Consider the following 19,379-nt stretch of genomic DNA (forward strand, 5'->3'; position numbering starts at 1 on the left):
AGCTCCTAGGGCCTGCTCTCCCAGGGGCGCAGAACAGACCACAGCCCTGAGTGGGGCATGACTCACCCCAGCGCATTCCGTCTGCTGCCTGAGAGGGGAGCCTCTCCCCAGAACGTGTGAACAGGGGCAGGGGTCAGCACAGCTCGCCAACTACCCCAGCCCCTTCTGGCACAGGGGCCCAGGCGGCCCCGGCACAGCGGCCCCTCCACGTCCAGGTGACGACGCTGGAGGTAGAGAACCAGAGAAAGAGCCGGGAGCTGGTGCGGCTGCAGACCCGGGGCGCCCAGGAGCCAAGCCGGCAGGAGGCCCTGGCGCTGCAGACACTGGTGGCTGAGGCGGAGGCCGCCCGCGAGGACTCGCAGAGGGAGGTGGGCGCCCAGCCCCCGGGGCTTCCGTATGGCCGGAGCGGGATCGTGCGCGGGGGCCTGGGCACCTCCCGAGGGGTGGGGGTGGCTGCATTTATTCCCCATTTGCTCACGAGTATTCAGAGGCCCCTCACTCAACTGCAGAGGGGCGCCCTGGAGGCTGGAGCACAGGTCAGGCTGTGGGCAGGGTCGGCGGCAGCAGACAGGGTGTCCCCATCGGGAGGGGTAGGGCGGATGCTGCGGAGGCGCGGTTGGGTCGGGGAGGGCCCGTCCGCCCTGGGGCTGCACCATCCAGAGGAGGAAGAGGGCGGTGGCCCAGCGGGAGACCCGTGGGGACAGGTCCTGGTCGGGGGCAGGGGTCTGGGGGGCGGGAGTGAAGTGAGCGGGAGGAGGGGTGGCCTGGCCTCTGGCCTGCGTGTGCTGACAGGACGGCATTCCGCTGGTCCCGTTTACCCCTTTGGAAGCCCATGGCGGGGGCCCTGGACTCAGGAAGACAGCGGGTGAGCTGTGGCAGGCTGGCCTGGGGCTGGCCCCACACAGGCTCTGGGGCGGGCGGCCTTTGGCCGTTGCCCTCTCTGGCGAGGGTCGTGTGGCTGCCAGCCAGGCTCTCTGCTGCCTGCCGGGACCTGCTCGGTGGTCCTGGGGTGCTCTCCCCACCTGGGCTCAGGGGTCCCCGCTGCCAGACATGCGTTGGGAGGCAAGTCCAGGGTCCCCCAGCTGTGACACCCCTAGGAGGGGGTGAGGCCGAGATGCCTGGGGAGTCTTGGAGGGTCTGGAGCCCCCACACTTGTCCCACAGGTCCGGAGGCTGCGGCGGATGCTGGCAGAGGTGGAGGCCTGGGCCAAGACCCGGGAGAAGCACCTGGAGCGGCAGCTCTGTGAGAGCCGGGGGTCCGAGCGGGCCCTCTGGGCCGAGCTGCGCAGCGTCGCCCAGAGGCTGCAGCAGGCAGACGGCACGGCCGACAGCTTCCAGGTTCGCCTGGACGGGGCCTGCCACTGGGCCCATGGCCTCGAACAGGAGCTGGCCAGGGCCGAGGGTGCCCGGCGGGAGGCAGAGGGCCGGCGGGGCCAGCTGTGGTCCACGCTCCACCCTGGCGTGGGGCTCCACGGACGGAGCCCCATGGCCTCTCCTGAGCTGGCCGGCCCCCCCACCAGAGGTCAGTGCCCTCCGCGCCCACCCCGTCACCCACCGGGGGCGCCCCAGCCCCCTCGGGGCTCTCCCCCGCTCCCTCGCTCCCCGAGAGTGGGGCCAGCAGCATGAGGGGGCGGGGCGCCTGTGCGTCTGTGTCCACCCCTCCCCACGCCCCCAGCACACCCCAGCGAGCCCCACTGCGCCCCCACCAGGGCCCAGCGGTCCCCTCTGTCCTCAGGCTCAGAGGGCCGGTCCCGCTCGCCGCTCCGGTGGCCCTCGCCCGGCCCTGGAGACCACAGGGCAGAGGGGCCCGGGCCTCCATGAGGGACGCCCAGAGGGACCTGACGTGGAAGCTGAGGGATGCCCAGCGGGAGGGGTAAGGGGAGCGGCTAGGACACGCGGGGGGGGGGTGGGGGGCGGGGGGGAGCCTCTCACTCGGGCTTCGGGCCTTCTGTCTGTACCCCCTGGCTCTGCTGAGACCCTGGCGGGACCCAGTGGGAGAAACACCACTAAACACTCGAGCCACTGGAAGCCCAGCTTCCCCCTTGTCTGGCTGCCTCTGTGCTCGGCCAGCAGCAGGGCCCATCCTCCGAGGACCCATCCCAGGGGCTGGCCAGGTCACCCCAGAGTGCTCCAGTGACCTGCACTCTGGGGACCAAGCCCCCACCCTGCTGCCCTGAGGACCCCTGTGAGCCCTGCCCCGAGCAGCCCTGAGCTGCCCCACCGCCAGCCACCAGCCAGGCACATGGACTGTCCATCCACCCACGGGCTGCCCCCAACCTCGGTCCTCCCCCAGGACGTCTGGCACTCCCAGACGGGGGTCCTGAGCGCCCGGCGGGGCGAAGCCAAGAGCGAGCCCACCTGGGCCCTCAGCCTCATGGAGCAGCTGCAGAGGGCGCTGGCTGTGTCGGAGAAGGGGACCTCCTGCCCCCGCCCTGCCCCGGGCGCCATGGCGCGGGTCATCCTGGGAAATGCCAGGCTTGGGCCCCGGGGCCAGCCCTCAGAGCACACACCCACCGAGGGCATTCTGCACTTGGCAGCCAACGGTCTTTCTCAGCTGCGCTGCCGCATCACAGGAGAGTCTAGTCCAGAGACCTCCAGGGCCTCCCCGCCACGGTGCCCAGCTCGTCTGCGGTCACGTGGCCCTTTCCCCGCTAGGTCCCTGCCCTGCGTCACCCCTTCAGAGAGAGGGCCGCTGCCCTGCTGGTCACCCCACCTCATCTCTGTACCCCCTCCACACTGCGTCTACTCAGGAGGCAGGCCGGGGCCTGGCACAGCGTCCGAGGGAGAGGCTTCCAGGGGCAAAGCCAGAAGGAGAGAAGGCTGGGGGGGAAAAGGTCACCTCCTTTAGAGACCTTGAGCTTCCAGGCAGGACAAGTAGAGCAGGGGACGATCAGACGGAGGCCTCTCCACCAGCTGGGTGTCGGCCACCTAGACCCATGGGGCCTCGGTCTCTGGGGCCGTGCAGGTGCCCCCCGAACCTGGGAGCCAGGCGAGTGGTCCCGCTTGCCCCCGAGGCTGGCACCAGGTAGAGGGCAAGCTGAGCAGTGCACAGGCCCGGCGGGCTCTGCAGGCAGGGCGCCCAGCACATGCGGCGGGCCACGAGAGCTGGAGGCTGCCGGCGGGGAGCACCCACACCCCAGGGCAGTGGGGGGATGGTGAGACCGAGAGGGCTGCTGCGGAAGGAGAGGTTTCAGCTGCCCGTGGTCAGAGGCCGCTGAGCTGGCTGAAGCAGACGGCCCCCAGGCATGCTGGGCCCCGCGGAGCAGACTCCTCAGGGTTGACCTGGGCAGAACATCTTTGAGGTGGTCCAGCCCTTACTTTACAGACTGGGGAAACTGAGTCCTGAGCAGGGAGAAAGTTGGCCCCCACGGCACAGCAAGCAAGGGGCAGGGGCAGGACAGACCGCAACCGCCCAGATCTGTGCTTTCAGGGCAGGGAGGTGTGACACCGGGCCAGCCTAGGCACCCCCGAGGGCATGGGGTCAGGGGCCAGGTTCACCCACCGTGGGACCAGGTCCTGGCTGGGAGCTCATGAGGTGCCCAGGCACTGGCGGAGGGGCTGAGAGAGCAGGGGAGGGGCCCAGGCTGTGTTCCGTTTCACATGTATGTTCACATGTGTCTGTTCCATGCACATTTAGAAGCAGTTTCCTGTTTGCAAGTTACAGGTTTCGAAATGTCTCTATTAAATTAACTTCACAAATGCACCTTTCACGTACTGCATCCCCATTCTGTCTCCTGAGTTTATCAGAGCTAAGAATCACGTGTTGACTTTTCCCACTACAATTACTGGGAGGCGGTGTCTCCTCTTATTTCTCAGTCTTTAATTTCTGGTTTCTGTGACGCACTCTGTCTAACGTGAACTGGAAGCTCCTGTGCCCTGCCCCGCACTATTTGCCTTGAATCTACCCTGCTCAGTGCTGGCAGTGCCGCCCCACCCCACCACCCCGACCCTGGACTCTGCACTTGACTCTGTGTGTATTTGGCCATTACTTCGTCAGCCTCCCTTCAGTTCAGCTCAGTCGCTCAGTCGTGTCTGACTCTTTGCCACCCCGTGGACTGCAGCACGCCAGGCCTCCCTGTCCATCATCAACTCCCAGAGTTCACTCAGACTCATGTCCGTCGAATCTGTGATGCCATCCAACGATCTCATCCTCTGTTGTCCCCTTCTCCTCCTGCCCCCAATCCCTCCCAGCATCAGGGTCTTTTCCAATGAGTCAACTCTTCGCATGAAGTGGCCAAAGTACTGGAGTTTCAGCTTCAGCATCAGTCCTTCCAATGAACACTCAGGACTGATTTCCTTTAGGATGGACTGGTTTGATCTCCTTGCAGTCCAAGGGACTCTCAAGAGTCTTCTCCAATACCACAGTTCTAAAGCATTGGTTCTTCAGCACTCAGCTTTCTTTATAGTCCAATTCTCACACCCGTACATGACCACTGGAAAAACCATAGCTTTGACTAGATAGACCTTTGTTGGCAAAGCAATGTCTGCTTTTTAATATGCTCTCTAGTTTGGTCATAGCTTTTCTTCCAAGGAACAAGCATCTTTTAATTTTATGGCTGCAGTCACCATCTGCAGTGATTTTGGAGCCCAAAATAAAGTCTCTCACTGTTTCCATTGTTTCCCGTCTATTTGCCATGAACTGATGGGACCAGATGCCACAATCTTCATTTTTTGAATATTAAATTTTAAGGCAAGTTTTTCACTCTCCCCTTTCACTTTCATCAAGCGGCTCTTTAGTTCTTCCTCAATTTCTGCAATAAGTGTTGTGTCATCTGCATATCTGAGGTTATTGATGTTTATCCAGGCAATCTTGATTCCAGCTTGTGCTTCTTCCAACCCAGTGTTTCTCATGATGTACTCTGCATCAGTTAAACAAGCAGGGTGACAGTGTACAGCCCTGACGTGCTCCTTCCCCGATTTGGAACCCGTCTGTTGTTCATGTCCAGTTCTGACTGTTGCTTCTCTGCCTGCAGTTTCTCGGGAGGCAGGTCAGGTGTGCCCGTGTTCCCGCCCCTTGAAGAAATTAAAGCTGTGCGCTGACTGCACGCTGCTTTCCTTCCCTCACTGACAGGACACTCAGTGCTGTAACGCCCCCTTTCTGTCCTTTTACTGGGGGGCTGTGTGTGCCCCCCCCCTCCCCCGCTTCCCTCCAGCGTCTGCACGTGGCATCACAGCTCCTCCCCTTCCTGGTCGCCTCCGGGGCAGGGCGGCACTGTAACTGAAGCACTTTCCCTGCTGTTCAGAGTTAAGCCAAGAGAATGCGCATCTCCTGAGGTCAGGGACCCCTTGGCTGGACCCCTTGGCTGGACCCCGGGCCTCCCAGCTGCAGAGGGTGCACACCTGTGCCTCTGGGCTTACAGAGCCTGCTCTGCTCTGAGCGCTTCCCACCGAAACCTGCTGTAGCCTGCCCTCCGCTCTGGGCCCCGCCCTCCTTGCTGACCTTGAACTTCACCTTCCTGTCACAGCTCCCACCGTGCGTGGGGACTCAGGGTCTGAGATAGCTCAGCCGCCCTGGCTGCTCTCCCTGCCTCCCCACGGCCCTGGGGAAGCCCTCATGTTTTCACTGAGGATGGTTCACTCTCTGGCTGCAGCTCTGGTCTCACCTTGAGAAAGTCAGTTACCGTTTTCTGACAAGATTCACATTCCTCACTTTTCAATTCAAGACCCTCAGATCGAACTCTGGGAACTGGCTGCTCTCCTGAACCATAGTTGACAGCAGCCCACTCGCTAATTCTTCTTCCTTCTTTCAAGAAGGGGGTCTGGGCTTGTTCCAAGCTGGGGCACAGAGGAACCCATCAGGGGCTTCATGTGTCTCTGCCCAGACATTTCAGGCTCAAAGGAAAGGCAGAGAGCCAGATTCCAAGGGGATCCACGGGGGCCGTGGGGAGACATGAGACCACCATGGGGGACCATGGGGAGATGTGGGGAGATATAGGGGCCATGGGGAGGGTAGAGAGTCGTGGGGACATGTGTGCAGATGTGGGGAGATGTGGGGAGCTGTGGGGAGATGTCGGGAGATATGAGCAGTTGTGGGGGAGCGGCACCAGAGGCGTTGCTGAGTCCCCCAGAACTTTTCTGTTCCAGGATTACGGAAAGTGAGGCCTGACCTCGGAGCACAGCTGGGGCCCTTCCTGGTGACTCAGCCCCTATGACCTTGGTCCCTGGAGGCCAACCCGCACCCCCTGCACCCCTTCAGCCTGACTTCTGAGGTCCCTACAAGGGGTTCCTACATGGGTCCCCACGTGGGTTTCCACATGGGGGGTCCTACGTGGGCCCCCCTTGGGTGCTGACAGCATCTTCGGGGTGTTGTTTACATCTCTCTGCCCACATTCATGTTTCTGCTTGGCCAAGTGTTTAGCAGAGCGTGTGTGCTAAAATCTATCCAAATTATGTCCAATTTTTCTAAGAATCCTGGCAATTATCGATTCTCCTATTTTTAGGCCAGTTGGCTTCATCTGTTCTCCATTGTTCGGGAACCCTTAAAGTCCCTGTCTCCAGCTCTGAGGGAGATTTCCCAGTTTCTGTGACCCGCTGGCCATTTCGGTGGGTGCCGGGGAGGGGTTTCAGGCGCCCCTAAGTCAGCAGAGGCCCCCGGCGCCCGGCTCCCAGGGAACCTGAGCTGCAAGGTTTCCCGGGCACTCAGGACTCATGGCCACACACCCCGCTGCGCACAGCACGTCCAGGCCAGGTGGCCAGGCTGCCAGCATGAGCTAGAGCAAGGCCTGCCGTTTACAACATCTTTCACTTTCACGGACTGGGTCTCTCCCCTGTTTCACATAAGCCAATGTGTTTGTCAAGAGAAAGTTAATTAAAAACATATTTTTCTAATTAAATGGTAGGCTGTGCTATGCAAACAGTAAGATTCTTGTTTGAGAACAAACCACCCCCCGCTCCCCGCCGTTTCCAGGGCTACCCTGGGAATTCAATAGATCAACAGCACAGACCCGAGCCCTGAGGTTAGGACACGCGCGAACACAGGCCCCCGGGGGGCCCGTAGGCCGCTGGTGGCCCAGCCAGTGGGAGGCGCGGCGGGGGTCCTGGCGCCCGCCCACTGGGAGAGGCCACCCGAGGCTGTCCTCGGCCCAGAGCCAGGTCACGGCCTCAATGGCTCAGAGGGCTAACTGCGGCCTCCTGGCACCCAGGCATGCCACGTCCACCAGCTTGCCACACGCCCTCCACACCCTCCGTTCTTCCACAGAGAGCTCGCCTCCAGGGCCTGAATCAGGCTTCCATCCAGGTTCTAGAAGCAAAGCGGGGAGCTGCTCGGCCTCCCGGGCCGGAGGCGCTGGCCCACGCTGTGGCTGGAGTGGATTCCTAATGTTTGATCAAGAATGTCTGTGTTCCTTCAGGGTGCCATACTTACCCAAGTTCTTTAATGTGTTACATGTATTCTATTTTCATAAAATGAACTGATGAGCTTCCCATCTTTTTCTATCACCCGCAAGAGTCTAAACAGCCTGAGAGCTAAGCTTTCTTGAAAGGTTGCATTGAACTCACCTGCAAGCTCCCTGCCGTGCCTGTCATCTTAAATAACCATTTGAATTCCCTCTCCCAACTTTTCCCCCATTGGTCTGTTTCCGTTTTCCATCTCTTCTGGAGTCAGTTTTTGACGTCTGGAAATCACTCATCTCGTGTTTTTTACGCAGCACCAGGGAGCCACTCTCCTATTTAACCATTATTTACATGTGGTGTTGTCGGTGCTCATTCACTCAGTCGTGTCTGACTCTTTGCGAACCCATGGCCTGCAGCACGACAGGCCTCCCTGTCCATCACCATCTCCCAGAGCTTGCTCAAACCCATGTCCATTGCGTTGGTGATGCCATCCAACCATCTCATCCTCTGTCGTCCCCTTCTCCTCCCACCTTCAATCTTTCCCAGCATCAGGGTCTTTTCAAATGAGTCAGCTCTTCGCATCAGGTGGCCAAAGTACTGGAGCTTTAACTTCAGCATCAGTCTTTCCAATGAATATTCAGAGTTGATCTCCTTTAGGATGGACTGGTAGTTATGTTAAGAGATTTCTGTTTCTCTTTAACTTGCCAACAGTTCATCTGTTTTACTGGCCTTTTCAAAGAATTAACTTTTATCTCTTTTCTCCTTTTTGTCTAGTTCATTCGTTTCCATTTTTATCCCTAATAATATCCTTTTTGTTGTGGTAACATTTCTGATCTCTCTGATTATATAAGTGACGTATTTATGTTTAGGCTTATTCTTTCAATAGTAAATTTTTCAATATTACACACTTTCCTTCATCATGCTTTTCAATATGAATTCTTCCCCCCTCCCTTTTTTTTAACCAGTTTTCTAGGAGTTTCTGTCTTTATTTCTTCTTTCATTCAAAGGTCATTTATTAATGGAAGAATAATCAAAGCTTGTGTCTCTTTCTGTCACTTGTCTTACTGGGAGCCAGCGGTTCTGGGCGATCAGAGCTTTCGGCCGGCTTGCAGGCGGCCCTTTGCTCGCGCACCTGCCCTCTTGCAGGCGGCCCTTCGCGCCTCTTGCAGGCGGCCCTTTGCCCCTCTTGCAGGCGGCCCTTTGCCCTCTTGCAGGCGGCCCTTTGCGTGCGCACCTGCCGTCTTGGTTGCTGATTTTGGTTGTTGTTTCTTGGTTCAGTTTCTCTACTTGTTTGTGGTACATCTGGAGGGAAACTGGACAAGTCGATAGATAGCAGTTTACAGAGAAGAGGAGTTTGAGATTTTCCAAGGGATTTTGAAAGAGAATCAGAAAACTGACTGTAACAGTCGTGTGGTGAAAGTGGCAGAGGTTGGCGTGAGGGCAGGCGAAGAGGCGAGCAGGGCAGAGTCCGGAAGCTTCCAGCTGCCAGGAACCCACCGCAGAGCTGGCCTCCTGTTGGGGCTGCTGAGGCCCACTGTGTAAACAGAAGGGCTCTGCCCATTACACACGAGCACGTCCCAGTGACGGTTCTGTCCCAGGACTGGCCAGAGGGCTCCGGGCTCCCAGAAGGCAGGACCAGGCGGCTGTACTCCCGCCCATGCCCACCCACACCGGCCACTGGCCAACTGATGAAGAGACCGGTCCAAGTCACCAGTGGATGAGAAGGTTGAGGCCCTAAGTCCAAGAGCTCAGAGGGATGGGCTGGGAGTAGCAGCAGGCTCTGCTCCTGTGCAACAGGCTGGGTGATGAGTGGCACCCCCGCCTGCAGTGCTGGTGCCTGAGGCATTTCCGCCTCTGTGACCCCCATGTTCCGGCAGCCCTCATACGAGGGGGATCGCCACAGTTCTCCCATCTTCTCTTGGTCCCGGCAGGAACCCCATGAGATCTCATCACACCTGTTCACAGAAGGGAAACCCAGGCTGGGCGCTGGTCCAAGGGCACACAATGAGCCCCAGCCCCTTCCTCAAACCCAGGAGCTGCCGGAGCAGACCGTCAAGCCTGGGCAGGAGGGCTGGGCGGCGGGCCCACCTGCAGCTGCACCCCACTCTGAGCGCTGTGGGCTGGTGACGCTGGCTCGGCCAGCCCCCACCTGTCTCAGGATCAGGGCTCAGAACCAAAGCCACCCAAGGAGAAGACCGACTCGGGGGGCACAGGGTGATGTTCATGAAGGGCGCCCATGCCATTACTGCGGCAATCATTCCAGTTACAGAATCCCGTACAAGCCGCGTCAGCACAGGAGTAGCGCAATGCCCCACAGGAACACCTGGGCCTCCTTAAAAGCCTGTGAAATGGTTAAGCCATATTTGAGGGAAACTTCTGCTTTTCCACTGGAAAATGTATACAAACAGAAAACTGTCATTTCCAAAATTACAAAGAAGGCTGAAACTTCAATTTTAGGTACAAGCGTTGCACTCCTTCCTTTAGTTAAAGTCCTAAATAGTCAGAACCCCAAAAACCAATGCAGGGTCACTCCGCCTGCCCCCTCCTCACTCAGCCTGGGACAGGACCCCAGTCACAGCCCTGCCCTCCCCTAGCCCGTCCTCCTCCTGCATTCAGTGAAAACTGACCGGGAAAGGCTGTGAGAGCCCCTTAGTCACCCTGCTCCTCGTGAACCTCGAGTGTGCTGCCTGAGCCTGTAACCCGAGGGCTGAGCCTGATGGGTCATCGGGGTCCCTGCCTTCAGGTCCCCTCTCTGGCTCTGTGCCCCCCACAACCCACACCCCTCCCCTCACCGCTGTCCCGTCTCCCCTCCCCCAGCCAGGTTTCTGGAAGGGCTGCCCGCCTCCTGTCCCCAGACCTCAGCGCCCCAACCCCGCCGCCTCACACACAGAGACCACCAGCACCCTGGTTCCGTCCAGGGGATCCTTTGGGGCCTGATTCTCCGGCCTCTGGAGCACCCTGCACAAGGGCCCCCCGTCCCTCCCGAGCTGCGCCAGCTCGCCGAGCCTCCCGGGCCTGTGTCTCCTCTTCCCTCTGCTCAAAAGTCCGTTTGCCGCCCCCTCCTAGCCCAAGCCACCGCAGGCTCCCTGAGGACAATCTCGGGGACCCTAGTTCGCCTCCCTCGCCCCTCACCTCTGCCATCCCACTCAGCCGCCCACAATAGGACAACATGCATTCCCAGAGGCCCGGGCCCACTGTGCAGGCTCCAGCCCCAGGCACAGGGCGCCTTCGCCTCTCACCGAGGCTCCGAGCGGGGCGTGGCCCTGGGCTGTCAGGCTAGGAAGGCAGTGGGCAGCAACAGGCTCGGGCTGAGGAGGAAGCCCCAGCATCCCGGGAGCACTGCAGCCAGCCCAGAGGAAGCAGGCCGCAGGTGGTGGGCATGGGGCCGAGCCCCACAGGCCGTGCGAGCTTCCGAGGACTATCAGGGTCTTTATTCCAAGGGCTGGGAGCGAGGCAGGGACGACAGGATTGTCTTCCAAGGCCGCTCTGACCACAGTGGGGAGGTGCCTTTGCCCACACCAGGCCAACAAGGCCTGCTTCTAAAACTGTGAGGGGTGCCCTCTATACTCGACCGGTCTTGCTTCTTTACAGGCCGGCCCTGCACGTGATCCAGGCAGACGCCCGGCGCCGAGTCCTCTGGAGCACACCTGGGCTGTGCCCCCAGGACCGCCTGAGTCTGCCTCCCCCAGGAGCTGCCAGACGCTGCGGCTGGGCCTGGATGGGAGCTGGGGGCGCAGCCAGGGCCCCGGCGGGGGGGCGTGGGGGTGGGGCGGGCCTCTGGAGGAGCCGCTTGCGCGCCTGGAGCGCAGGGGCCGCAAGCCTGAGGGCACTCGGGAGCCCCTGAGGCAGGGGAGGGGTCCCCGGGGGCACGGTCCGGCCTTCCTTCGGAATTAGTCCCTCGGTGTGTAACGGGACATCCAGGGAGACGCTAGGGGCTGGCGTCAGGCATCCAGCCCCCAGCGGAGGAAACCCAGGCGGGAGGGGCGCGCGGGGAGTCGGGGGCCTGAGGTTGGCTGCTGCACTGCGGGTGCCCCGACGAGGACAGCGGGTGGACAGTGGACATGCGCCTTCAGGGAGGGTCATGAGCCGGGCCAGGGGCCCAGCCGCAGGCCGGAGCGCCTGGTCCACGCGCCGCCCGCGCTCCGTCCAGGCGCTGGGCCCGGCAGCAGGGAGCGCGCGCGGCGCGGCGCGGAGAGGCGCGTCCTGCGGGAGGGGCGGCCGCGCCGCGCCCCGGACGGCCCGCCTGCAGGGGGAGCTCGCGGTGCGCCGGGCGAGGCCGCGGGAATCGGGGGGGGGGGGGTGGTCTCTGGAGAGGTGGGGGTGTGGGGACAGGGAATGAGGCGCGCAGGGGCTGGGTGGGGGGAGGCACGGGCTTGTCGCAACCTGCGAGTGGGGGCTCCGCCTGCCCCGGGCCTGTCCCCCTGCCGCCAAGCTCAGCGTCAGCCCAGGGCTGGCAGGCCCCCCGTGGACCTCCCCGCCCCTCCGCAGTGTGACCGCAGCCCTACCTTTGCTGTCCCCCGCCCGGGAAGCTCCCAGTCATGGCAGTCACCTCCTGTCCCACGTGGTTCCTGCCGCGAGAGCCAGTGCTGCCTGGAGCTGGGTGGCCCCAGCACGCGGCCGCCCACCCCTGGAACCCGCGTCCCCTGGAGGGTGTCCTGCTGCCCTGGTGCCCGAAGTGTGGGCACAGATGACCGGGTCTGCGCTGGCCCTGGGCAGAGAAGCGAGGGTTTGTCCCTCAGGAAGGTCCAGGTGATGGTGTCCAGCAAAGGCCTCTCAGACGGGGGCACAGGGTCCAGGGTTACATGGCTCGACCCCTGAACTTTGCCTGTGGGGCCGCGTGGGCTGGTGGACTCCTGAGCTTGTCAGGGGTCGCTTGCCCTGCAGCAGGGTCCTGCACAGACCAGTTCCACGGTGGGGTGGGGCTTGTCTGGGTCTCCTGGGCCAAGGGCAGAAGGACCCAGGCACACAGAGGCCAGGCTGGGCCGTATCAGCACATAGTCGTGGCCGCTGGGATGAGTGAGAAGCTGACCGTGCCCGGGGCTCTCGCACTTGGAAGGACAAAGATGGGGTGGGGGCCGTGTGGACAGGAACACAGAATGAGGAGGGCCGGCTCAGGTCGGGAGGAGAGGCAGAGGCCGCCGACACAGCAGGAGAGGACAGGGTGCCCGCCAGCAGAACCGGGGCAGCGGGGTCCCCGCAGGGGCTGGTGGCTGCCTGTGTCCCCGCTGGTGATGACGAGGAGGGTGGGCTCCGGAGCAGACTGACCCTCAAGCCCCAAGGCGGGACAGCGAGGCTCCCCCGGCAGGGCACCTCCTGGGGCACGCTGTCCAGCTGAGGAGGGCTCAGGGACAAGAGGGCGTTCTGGAGGGAAGTGGCTGGGCCAGTGGGGTGGCAGTGCGAGGCAAGGACCCTGGGGACAGAATTGGGGTCGGGATGGAGGCTCAGGGGCCAGCAGATCAGGATGGTCACTGAAAGCCAGCGGCCAGCCTGTCCACACAAGGCCTCTTGCCCTCCCAAGCGGAGGGTTGGCTGGCTGGGCCCGGTCAGCAGGACTCTGTGCTGAGCTGGGGAAGTCGAGGGCTCCGTGGCCACTCGGGGTGGGGGGCCTGGGGGGGCCGGGGGGCCCAGATGGCACCGCCTCGGGCAGCAGCCCTGGAGCCCGGGGGGAGGGGAGGAGCAGCTAATGAGTTCCAGGAGGTCAGCTGTGAGGGGCCCGAAGCCCATAAACCCTTTACTGGTGTCTCAGGAGGGGAAACCCGGATGCAGCCGTTTATTTATTTTGGATTTCACTTTTCTCTCCTCTTTTTAACATGCGCATCCAGGAGTGTAACTGGATTTTTAAAGAAACAGGACTTCCTTTTACAGTGGAGGGGGACTCTTGCCTTCCCTCAGCCCTGGAGAAGAAAGGACCCTTTGCTGCGGTAGTATGGCCCCTGGCCCTCTCCCTCCAGACCTGCCTGCCTCGTCCCAGGGCCCCCAGAGGCCAGGCCCGTCCAGAGGGCAGGGGGGCAGGTCTAGGGGGCTCAGAAGCAGGGACCGGCCAGGTGGCCCCTGACCACTGCCCCACCCGGCCCAGAGCCGGGGTAGTGGAGATGGGTCTTGGTCGGGGCCCAGGTTCCTGTCCTGCCCCAGTGACTGACAGCCAGGCCAGGTCCGCCCTAAGTGCCAGCTGCTTCCTCCAAAGGGACCATCCCCACGGGGGCAAGAGGAGCCCCTAAACCTTTCCCCAAAGACCATGTGTTCCTTCAGTGGCCAGTGACCGAGCATCTACCCCAGCTCTCCCATGCCCTCTGTGGGGCCTGGTGGGCCTGGGGCCAGGAAGGGCTGTGCCCAAGCAGGGCAGTCCCCAGGCAGGCAGACTGTGGGTACAGAGGGCTCAGGGGCTGAGGGGTCTAGGTGGGTATGGGTCCCAGAAGCTGGGTCTGTCTGATGAGTATGAGCTCACACATGGGACAGACAGGCTGGACCTCTCTGGTGCAGAACAGTGCGGAGACAAAGCCCCGGGCAGCGAGGGGCTCCACCAGGGAGACCCCTCAGGTCTCAGGGTTCCATGGCCCTGCGGGAGTTGGGGGAACAGTCAAGGATCTGTAAGCCAATGCATGGGCCAGAAGAGGGGCAGTGTGGGAGACGCAGGGTCAGGTAGGCCTGCAGGTGCTGGGGGTGCCTGCCCTTCCCCAACTGACAGCCCCTCTGTCACCAGACAGGGGATTGGCAAGTAGGGGAGGGGCAAGCCTCAGCTCGTGATGCCTGTGGGACCCCCAGTCCAGCCAAGTGGAGAGGAGGACACCATTAAAACAGACGCAAGGCTCATTTTGGAGGCCTGTGGGCGGGATTCCAGCCCAGACAACGCCCAGAGGTCGAATGTGTGTACAAAACCCTGAGCCCACCTGCCGGTCCAGGAGGTGGCCTGGACCCCCACAGAGGGCAGCGGGGCCACCTTGACACCCTGGGCCTCTGCGCAGCCCAGCCTGGGGTGGGCAGTGATGCGCCTGGGGTTTCCCCCAGGTCCAGACGGCGGAGCTGGAGCAGGCCCACACCCAGGGGCTCCAGGAGCTGGTCGCCCAGCACCAGCGACTCCAGGCTGCCGAGACCAAGCGCCTGCACGGGGCCCGACCACAGGCTACACAGGCCCCGGTGTCCCGAGAGAGGGCCCAGCAGCGGCAGGCGAAGGTGCTGGAGGGGCAGTTGGGCTGGCAGGGGTGCACAGGGAAGGGGGCCTTGTGCCTGCCTGGCCTCAGCCTGAGCTCCTCCAGGCCACCCCAGGGCCCCTACGTGTCCTCCCGTCACCCCACACTCAGTGAGGGGCAGAGGCAGGTCACCACCCTCTCCATGCCGCCATCGTCCCCCATCAAGAGGGGTGGGGACAGTCCTGCAGTCGGAGGTCGCTGGGTGTGAAGTGTCCAGACGCGCCTGGCACACTGCACCGTGGTGGCTCCAGAGTGGGAGACAGGTCAGCAGTGTGGGGGGTGACGGGGTGGGCACAAAGCAGAACAGCACTTTCAGCGTGTCACTCTGCCCCCCCACATGCACGCACGCACACATGCAAGCACATACAAGCACACACGCATGCACATGTGTGCACATGCATACGCAGACACACACACACGTGTGCACGCTTATGCCTGTGTGTGCACATGCACGCAGACACACACATGCTGGTCAGGCTACCCCGTGTGCCCTGAGCGCTCAGACACCAGGGAGCCGCCTCGTGAAAACCCCCGTTTCCCGGACAAGGAGCCTGAGGCCTGTCCCCCTGAGCAGTGTCCCTCCAGGCCACATGGGCTCGGTTCACCCGCCGAGGAGCTCTTTGTCCTCATTGTGGCTGAGCGGAAGGGGTCCAACCAGTGGGGCGAGTGGTCGCCTCAGTGCCCAGGACGCGGTGGTGGTGACCTTGCTCACGGGTAGGACCAAACGCCCCGTTGCTGCTGGTGCGTCTGCCCGTGTGCCTGGAGCTTCTCCGCAGGCACACCCGCCTCGGGAGCTGGGGACTGTGGCCTCCCAGTCCTCCTGGCCATGGTGCTCAGCCACGGGGCCCGCCCGCCCTCCTGATCTCCTGCCCATCCCCAGGTGGCCGGCCGGAGGCAGCTGCTGGACCGGGACGTGCAGTGGCGGCGAGCCTGCCTCCGCCAGGCCTTCTGGGCCAAGAAGTGAAGGCGGCTCCCGAGCCCAGGTGGCCAGGCCACCCCAGCCCCGACCAGCAGGCAGCAGAACCGCCGCTCAGCAGGGACTTGAGCTTAAGGGGCGCCCTGGAGTCAGCGGCCCCCTCTGACCCTTGACCACCAAGCCTCCCCAGCCCTCAGGACCCCGGGCTCTGGCAGGCGAGGACCGAGCTCTGGGCCCTGCTCTGTGAGGCGTCCCCCAACCCCCGGCTGCACGGGGCCTCCCTGTGGCCCGCGTCCGACCTGGCACCGGGCGGGCGTGCTGACCGGGCCAGGTCCCGGCAGGCTGACTTCCGCACCGCGGGCTGCATTCCGTGCCCTCAGCTCTGTAAACACAGGGAAACACGTGGAGAACATTTCCACCAACTGGAGCCAAAAACATAATGTCCTGCAAGGCCCAGCCACCACCTCCCTGCGCCCAGAGGCGGCCCGACTCCGTCTCCAGGAACTGCGGGGCCGTCACGGTGGCAGGTGGCTGGAAGTGACTCAGAGTCCGGTCTCCGTGACTCACTGGCCGCGAGAGGCACTGGGGTGTAAAAGTTAGAGTTGTTAGAGAACCACCCGATTTCCCAGCCCATAAACTCTGGGAAAATTCCTGCGGGAATCCAGGCCTGGTTGCCACGGAGACCAGGGCAGCCATCTTAGGCCGGGTGGTTCACCTGTCGGCGTTTTCCTCTCTTTTCCCATGAACATGGGTCAGGGTGATCTGGTTCTGCTCCAAACGGCCTCTGGTTTCCTAAGTGACGTGTTGACATCTGTGGGCTCCAGCCAGCCCAGGACATTCCTCGAGCACAGGTGCCAGCTGCAGCCCACCGGGCTCCTGGGGGCTGAGAGGGCTGAAGCTGGCAGAGCCCCCCACGCCCATCATGTGAGCTATGGCCCAAGCGCGTGACAGCAGCCACCTGTCTGCTGCAACATGGACCCAGCCTGTACCCCAGGCTGTCTTGCCGGAGCCCCTCCCAGATGGAGCTTAGTCATGGGGTGACCGTATGTTGTAGACTGTGCAAAGCGGTGTCTAGAGAGAGGTGGCCAAACACTCTGCATTCCTCCTGTCAAGCCTGTCCAATTACTGGTGGCTGTGTTGCGAAGGATTCTGAAGTTCAACCCAGGCTCAGAGCGGAAGAGTGTTCAGTTCAGTTCAGTCACTCAGTTGTGTCCCACTCTTTGCAACCCCATGGACTGCAGCACGCCAGGCTTCCCTGTCCATCACCAACTCCCGGAGTGCGGTGAAGAGTGTGGTGAGCCATTAGCAGTGATGCTCCAGGCAAAGGAGGCGTTGGTGGTGGTAGACGCCAGACGGTCACCCACTGCAGCGGCCGGTTAGAGAGCAAAGAGCAACCCAGAGACACCGCCCCCCAGGCCACCGCTGGAGAGCATCGTACAGACGGGAGGGGAAGGCCATGAGACAGCGTGTGACTCTCAGGGCCTCTTCCCTTCCTCCCCGGCCTGGCGGCCCAGGGACCCAGCAGTCCGCTCCCTGTGGAGGAGGGACCCCGGGGGCAGTGGCTCCGGAGAGCAAGGAGACAAGCGCAGCTGGAGATGAGCTGGCGTTGACGTTCTCCTCTCTGCGGGCCTGGCCTCTCTGGGTTGCATGTCTGGACTGAAGCTCTCGGTGCAGAAGAGGTGCTCAGTAGGCGCCCACGGATGAAAGAGGAACAGAGCCAGATGCAGGAGGGGTCGGAGAGATCTCCCAGCACTGACCTGCAAGCCACCTGTGCTTGGACCAACGTTCTCCTCATGATTCCCTGACCCTCCTTGCCTGGCTGCTCCCAGGAGACCCTACATGCCTGGGACCCTCTAGGATTTGTCATATTTCAGTGAAAGTTCAACCAGTGGAGGAGACACTATTTTTACTTGTTCAACATAAAGTTGTATATTTAGGTTAAAGGATTTTTCTGATGGAAGTAAACTGTTTTCTTAAACATCTCCAGTGCTGAGCGTGTAGCTTCTGTGTGAAAGTCTGATGGTCACCGTGCCCTGAGCAGATGGCCATGCGCCCGGGACCCAGGCCCCCCTCTGCTCCATGCACCAGCTGCCACAGCCAGCCTCTCAGTGTCGTGACCACACCCGGTGGGCTCCCCAGGAGTGGGACCCCACCTGCCCTCCAGGCTCTGTGACCTGCTGACCTCGTTCTTGGAGCAGGTAAGGGTCTCCCTGGGGTTTCACCTGTGTGGAAGCCCCATGGCTCTGGGGAGAAGGAGAGAGAGTTGGGGATGCAGCCAGCCAGCTGCTGCCACTAGCAACCCTGCTGGAGCCCCTGCCCCCGCCCTGCAGGGACCAGCCCGCCTGGCCAGGTTCCAGTGGGGGAACACGCCCCACCTTGGCCGGCACGGGGTCCTGGGGTGTCCCAAGTCCAGCTCGGGGCTCCCCATCTAAATTGCACACACACTCAGGCCCTAAATTAAAATGTCACAGGCCTGTTGGGGAGGCTCAGGTTTCCCGGTCGCAAAACATGAGCCTGCTTGATAAAACGATTTTGGTTTTGATAAATGTGGACTTTCTGTGGCAAAGACAAAGGCACCCTTGAGTCCAGAGGGGAACCTGAAACAGCACATTGCTAAAAAGTATTTCCTGATAATATTTTTAGCACCTGGAAAAAAGGTTTTTTTTTCTCTTTTGCGCCTGTGGAGTCTGTGTGTGTGTGACTGTTTGAAATGTAATGCCCAGCGTGGTGGAGCCTCCTGTTAACTCCAAGTCTCCCAAAAGGGACGGCACATGGCCCAGGGCGAGGGCCCTGGAGGGTCAGCAGGCCTGTGCCTGGGAAGTACAGCCTTGCAGGGTTCTGCCTGCCGCTGGCCCCACCCAGACCAAGCGCACCAGCTCTCCGGGGGGCCCAGGCCTGGGCATCTCACAAACTGCGAGAGGACTCCCTTGGGAGGCGGGTTGAGGCCCTGTCTGGGCCAGCCACTCCCGCCGAGCCTGGAGAAACAGTCCTTCCTGGGCACGTCTGCTGAGCACCACGGCGTGCACCCTGCTCCCATAGGCGCCCAGGTCAACCCGAAACTTAGCCCCGAAGTGAGCCTTTGCTAGGGTCCCCGGCATCTCAACCAGAGCAGGGAGTGCAGCAGGGAGAAGGGCTCTCCCTGCACCCCCTGCAGGAGATGGGCAGGTCCAGCAGGGGTCCAAGGTCAGCCTGGACGGCCACCACCCTGGCCGCCGCCCTGTCAGGGTGGGGCCCCTGGCCCTCCCCCCTGAGGAAACAAACAGGAGCAGGCTTCTGCTGGGCTCCCCGCTGGGCTCTGAGCCCACCGCGCAGCTGGCAGACGCTGCCCAGTTCCCACTGAAAGCCACACATGGAAAAGCACATCCTCCTGGGCTCCCACCACTGGGACCAGTCTTCTGGCCCCTCTGCCCTCCGGCGACCCCGTGGGGTCGTGTCCTGCCCCCTCCCTGCCTTTGCCAGTGAGGCTCAGGAGCGACCTTCCTGTCCCAGGAGGGCAAGGCTGCCACACCCCTCCTCTGACCTTGGCCGTGACCTCTGTGCTGCTGGCCTCCGGGCTTCCCCCACCTCCCCACTCTGCAGCTGAGCCAGCGGGGTGCCAGGGAGGGGTTCATGGAAATGCCCATGTGTGCCAGGGTGAGTGTGTGTATGTGCCAGGGTGTGGGTGTATGTGTGTGTGTGCACCAGTGTGTGTGTGCACACACGCACTGGAGTGTGTGCCTGTGTGTGTGCATGTATGCTGGTGTGTGTGTGTGTGCTGGTGTGTGTGCACATGTGTGTGGGGTGTGTGTGTAGGGTGTGTGTGTATGTGGGTGTCTGTGCTGGGATGCATGAGTGCGTGTGTGTGTGGATGTGAATGTGTGTGCTGACGTACGTGTGTGTGCATGTACGTGTGTGTGTGCCAGCATGTGTGTGTGCACGCTGGGGTGTGTGTGTGTGTGTTGGTGT

General features: G+C 62.0%; 1 protein-coding gene across 1 annotated transcript in view; it reads left to right on the plus strand.

Moving 5' to 3' along the window:
* The window catches only part of CROCC2 (ciliary rootlet coiled-coil, rootletin family member 2), a 64,420-nt gene extending 46,905 nt beyond the window's left edge, over positions 1 to 17,515 (plus strand). Inside the window, exons 23-32 of the mRNA XM_040231964.1 lie at positions 216 to 368; positions 1,164 to 1,521; positions 1,743 to 1,872; positions 2,205 to 2,612; positions 10,923 to 11,043; positions 11,482 to 11,592; positions 11,820 to 12,080; positions 14,337 to 14,530; positions 15,413 to 15,478; positions 15,815 to 17,515. Coding sequence (XP_040087898.1) covers positions 216 to 368; positions 1,164 to 1,521; positions 1,743 to 1,872; positions 2,205 to 2,612; positions 10,923 to 11,043; positions 11,482 to 11,592; positions 11,820 to 12,080; positions 14,337 to 14,530; positions 15,413 to 15,478; positions 15,815 to 16,034 — 2,022 coding nt within the window. The 3' untranslated portion in view covers positions 16,035 to 17,515. The remainder of the gene's footprint in view (positions 1 to 215; positions 369 to 1,163; positions 1,522 to 1,742; positions 1,873 to 2,204; positions 2,613 to 10,922; positions 11,044 to 11,481; positions 11,593 to 11,819; positions 12,081 to 14,336; positions 14,531 to 15,412; positions 15,479 to 15,814) is intronic.
* The last annotated feature ends 1,864 nt before the right edge of the window (positions 17,516 to 19,379 follow it).

This window comes from Oryx dammah, unplaced genomic scaffold (assembly GCF_014754425.2).
Source record: "Oryx dammah isolate SB20612 unplaced genomic scaffold, SCBI_Odam_1.1 HiC_scaffold_28, whole genome shotgun sequence".
NCBI lineage: Eukaryota > Metazoa > Chordata > Mammalia > Artiodactyla > Bovidae > Oryx > Oryx dammah.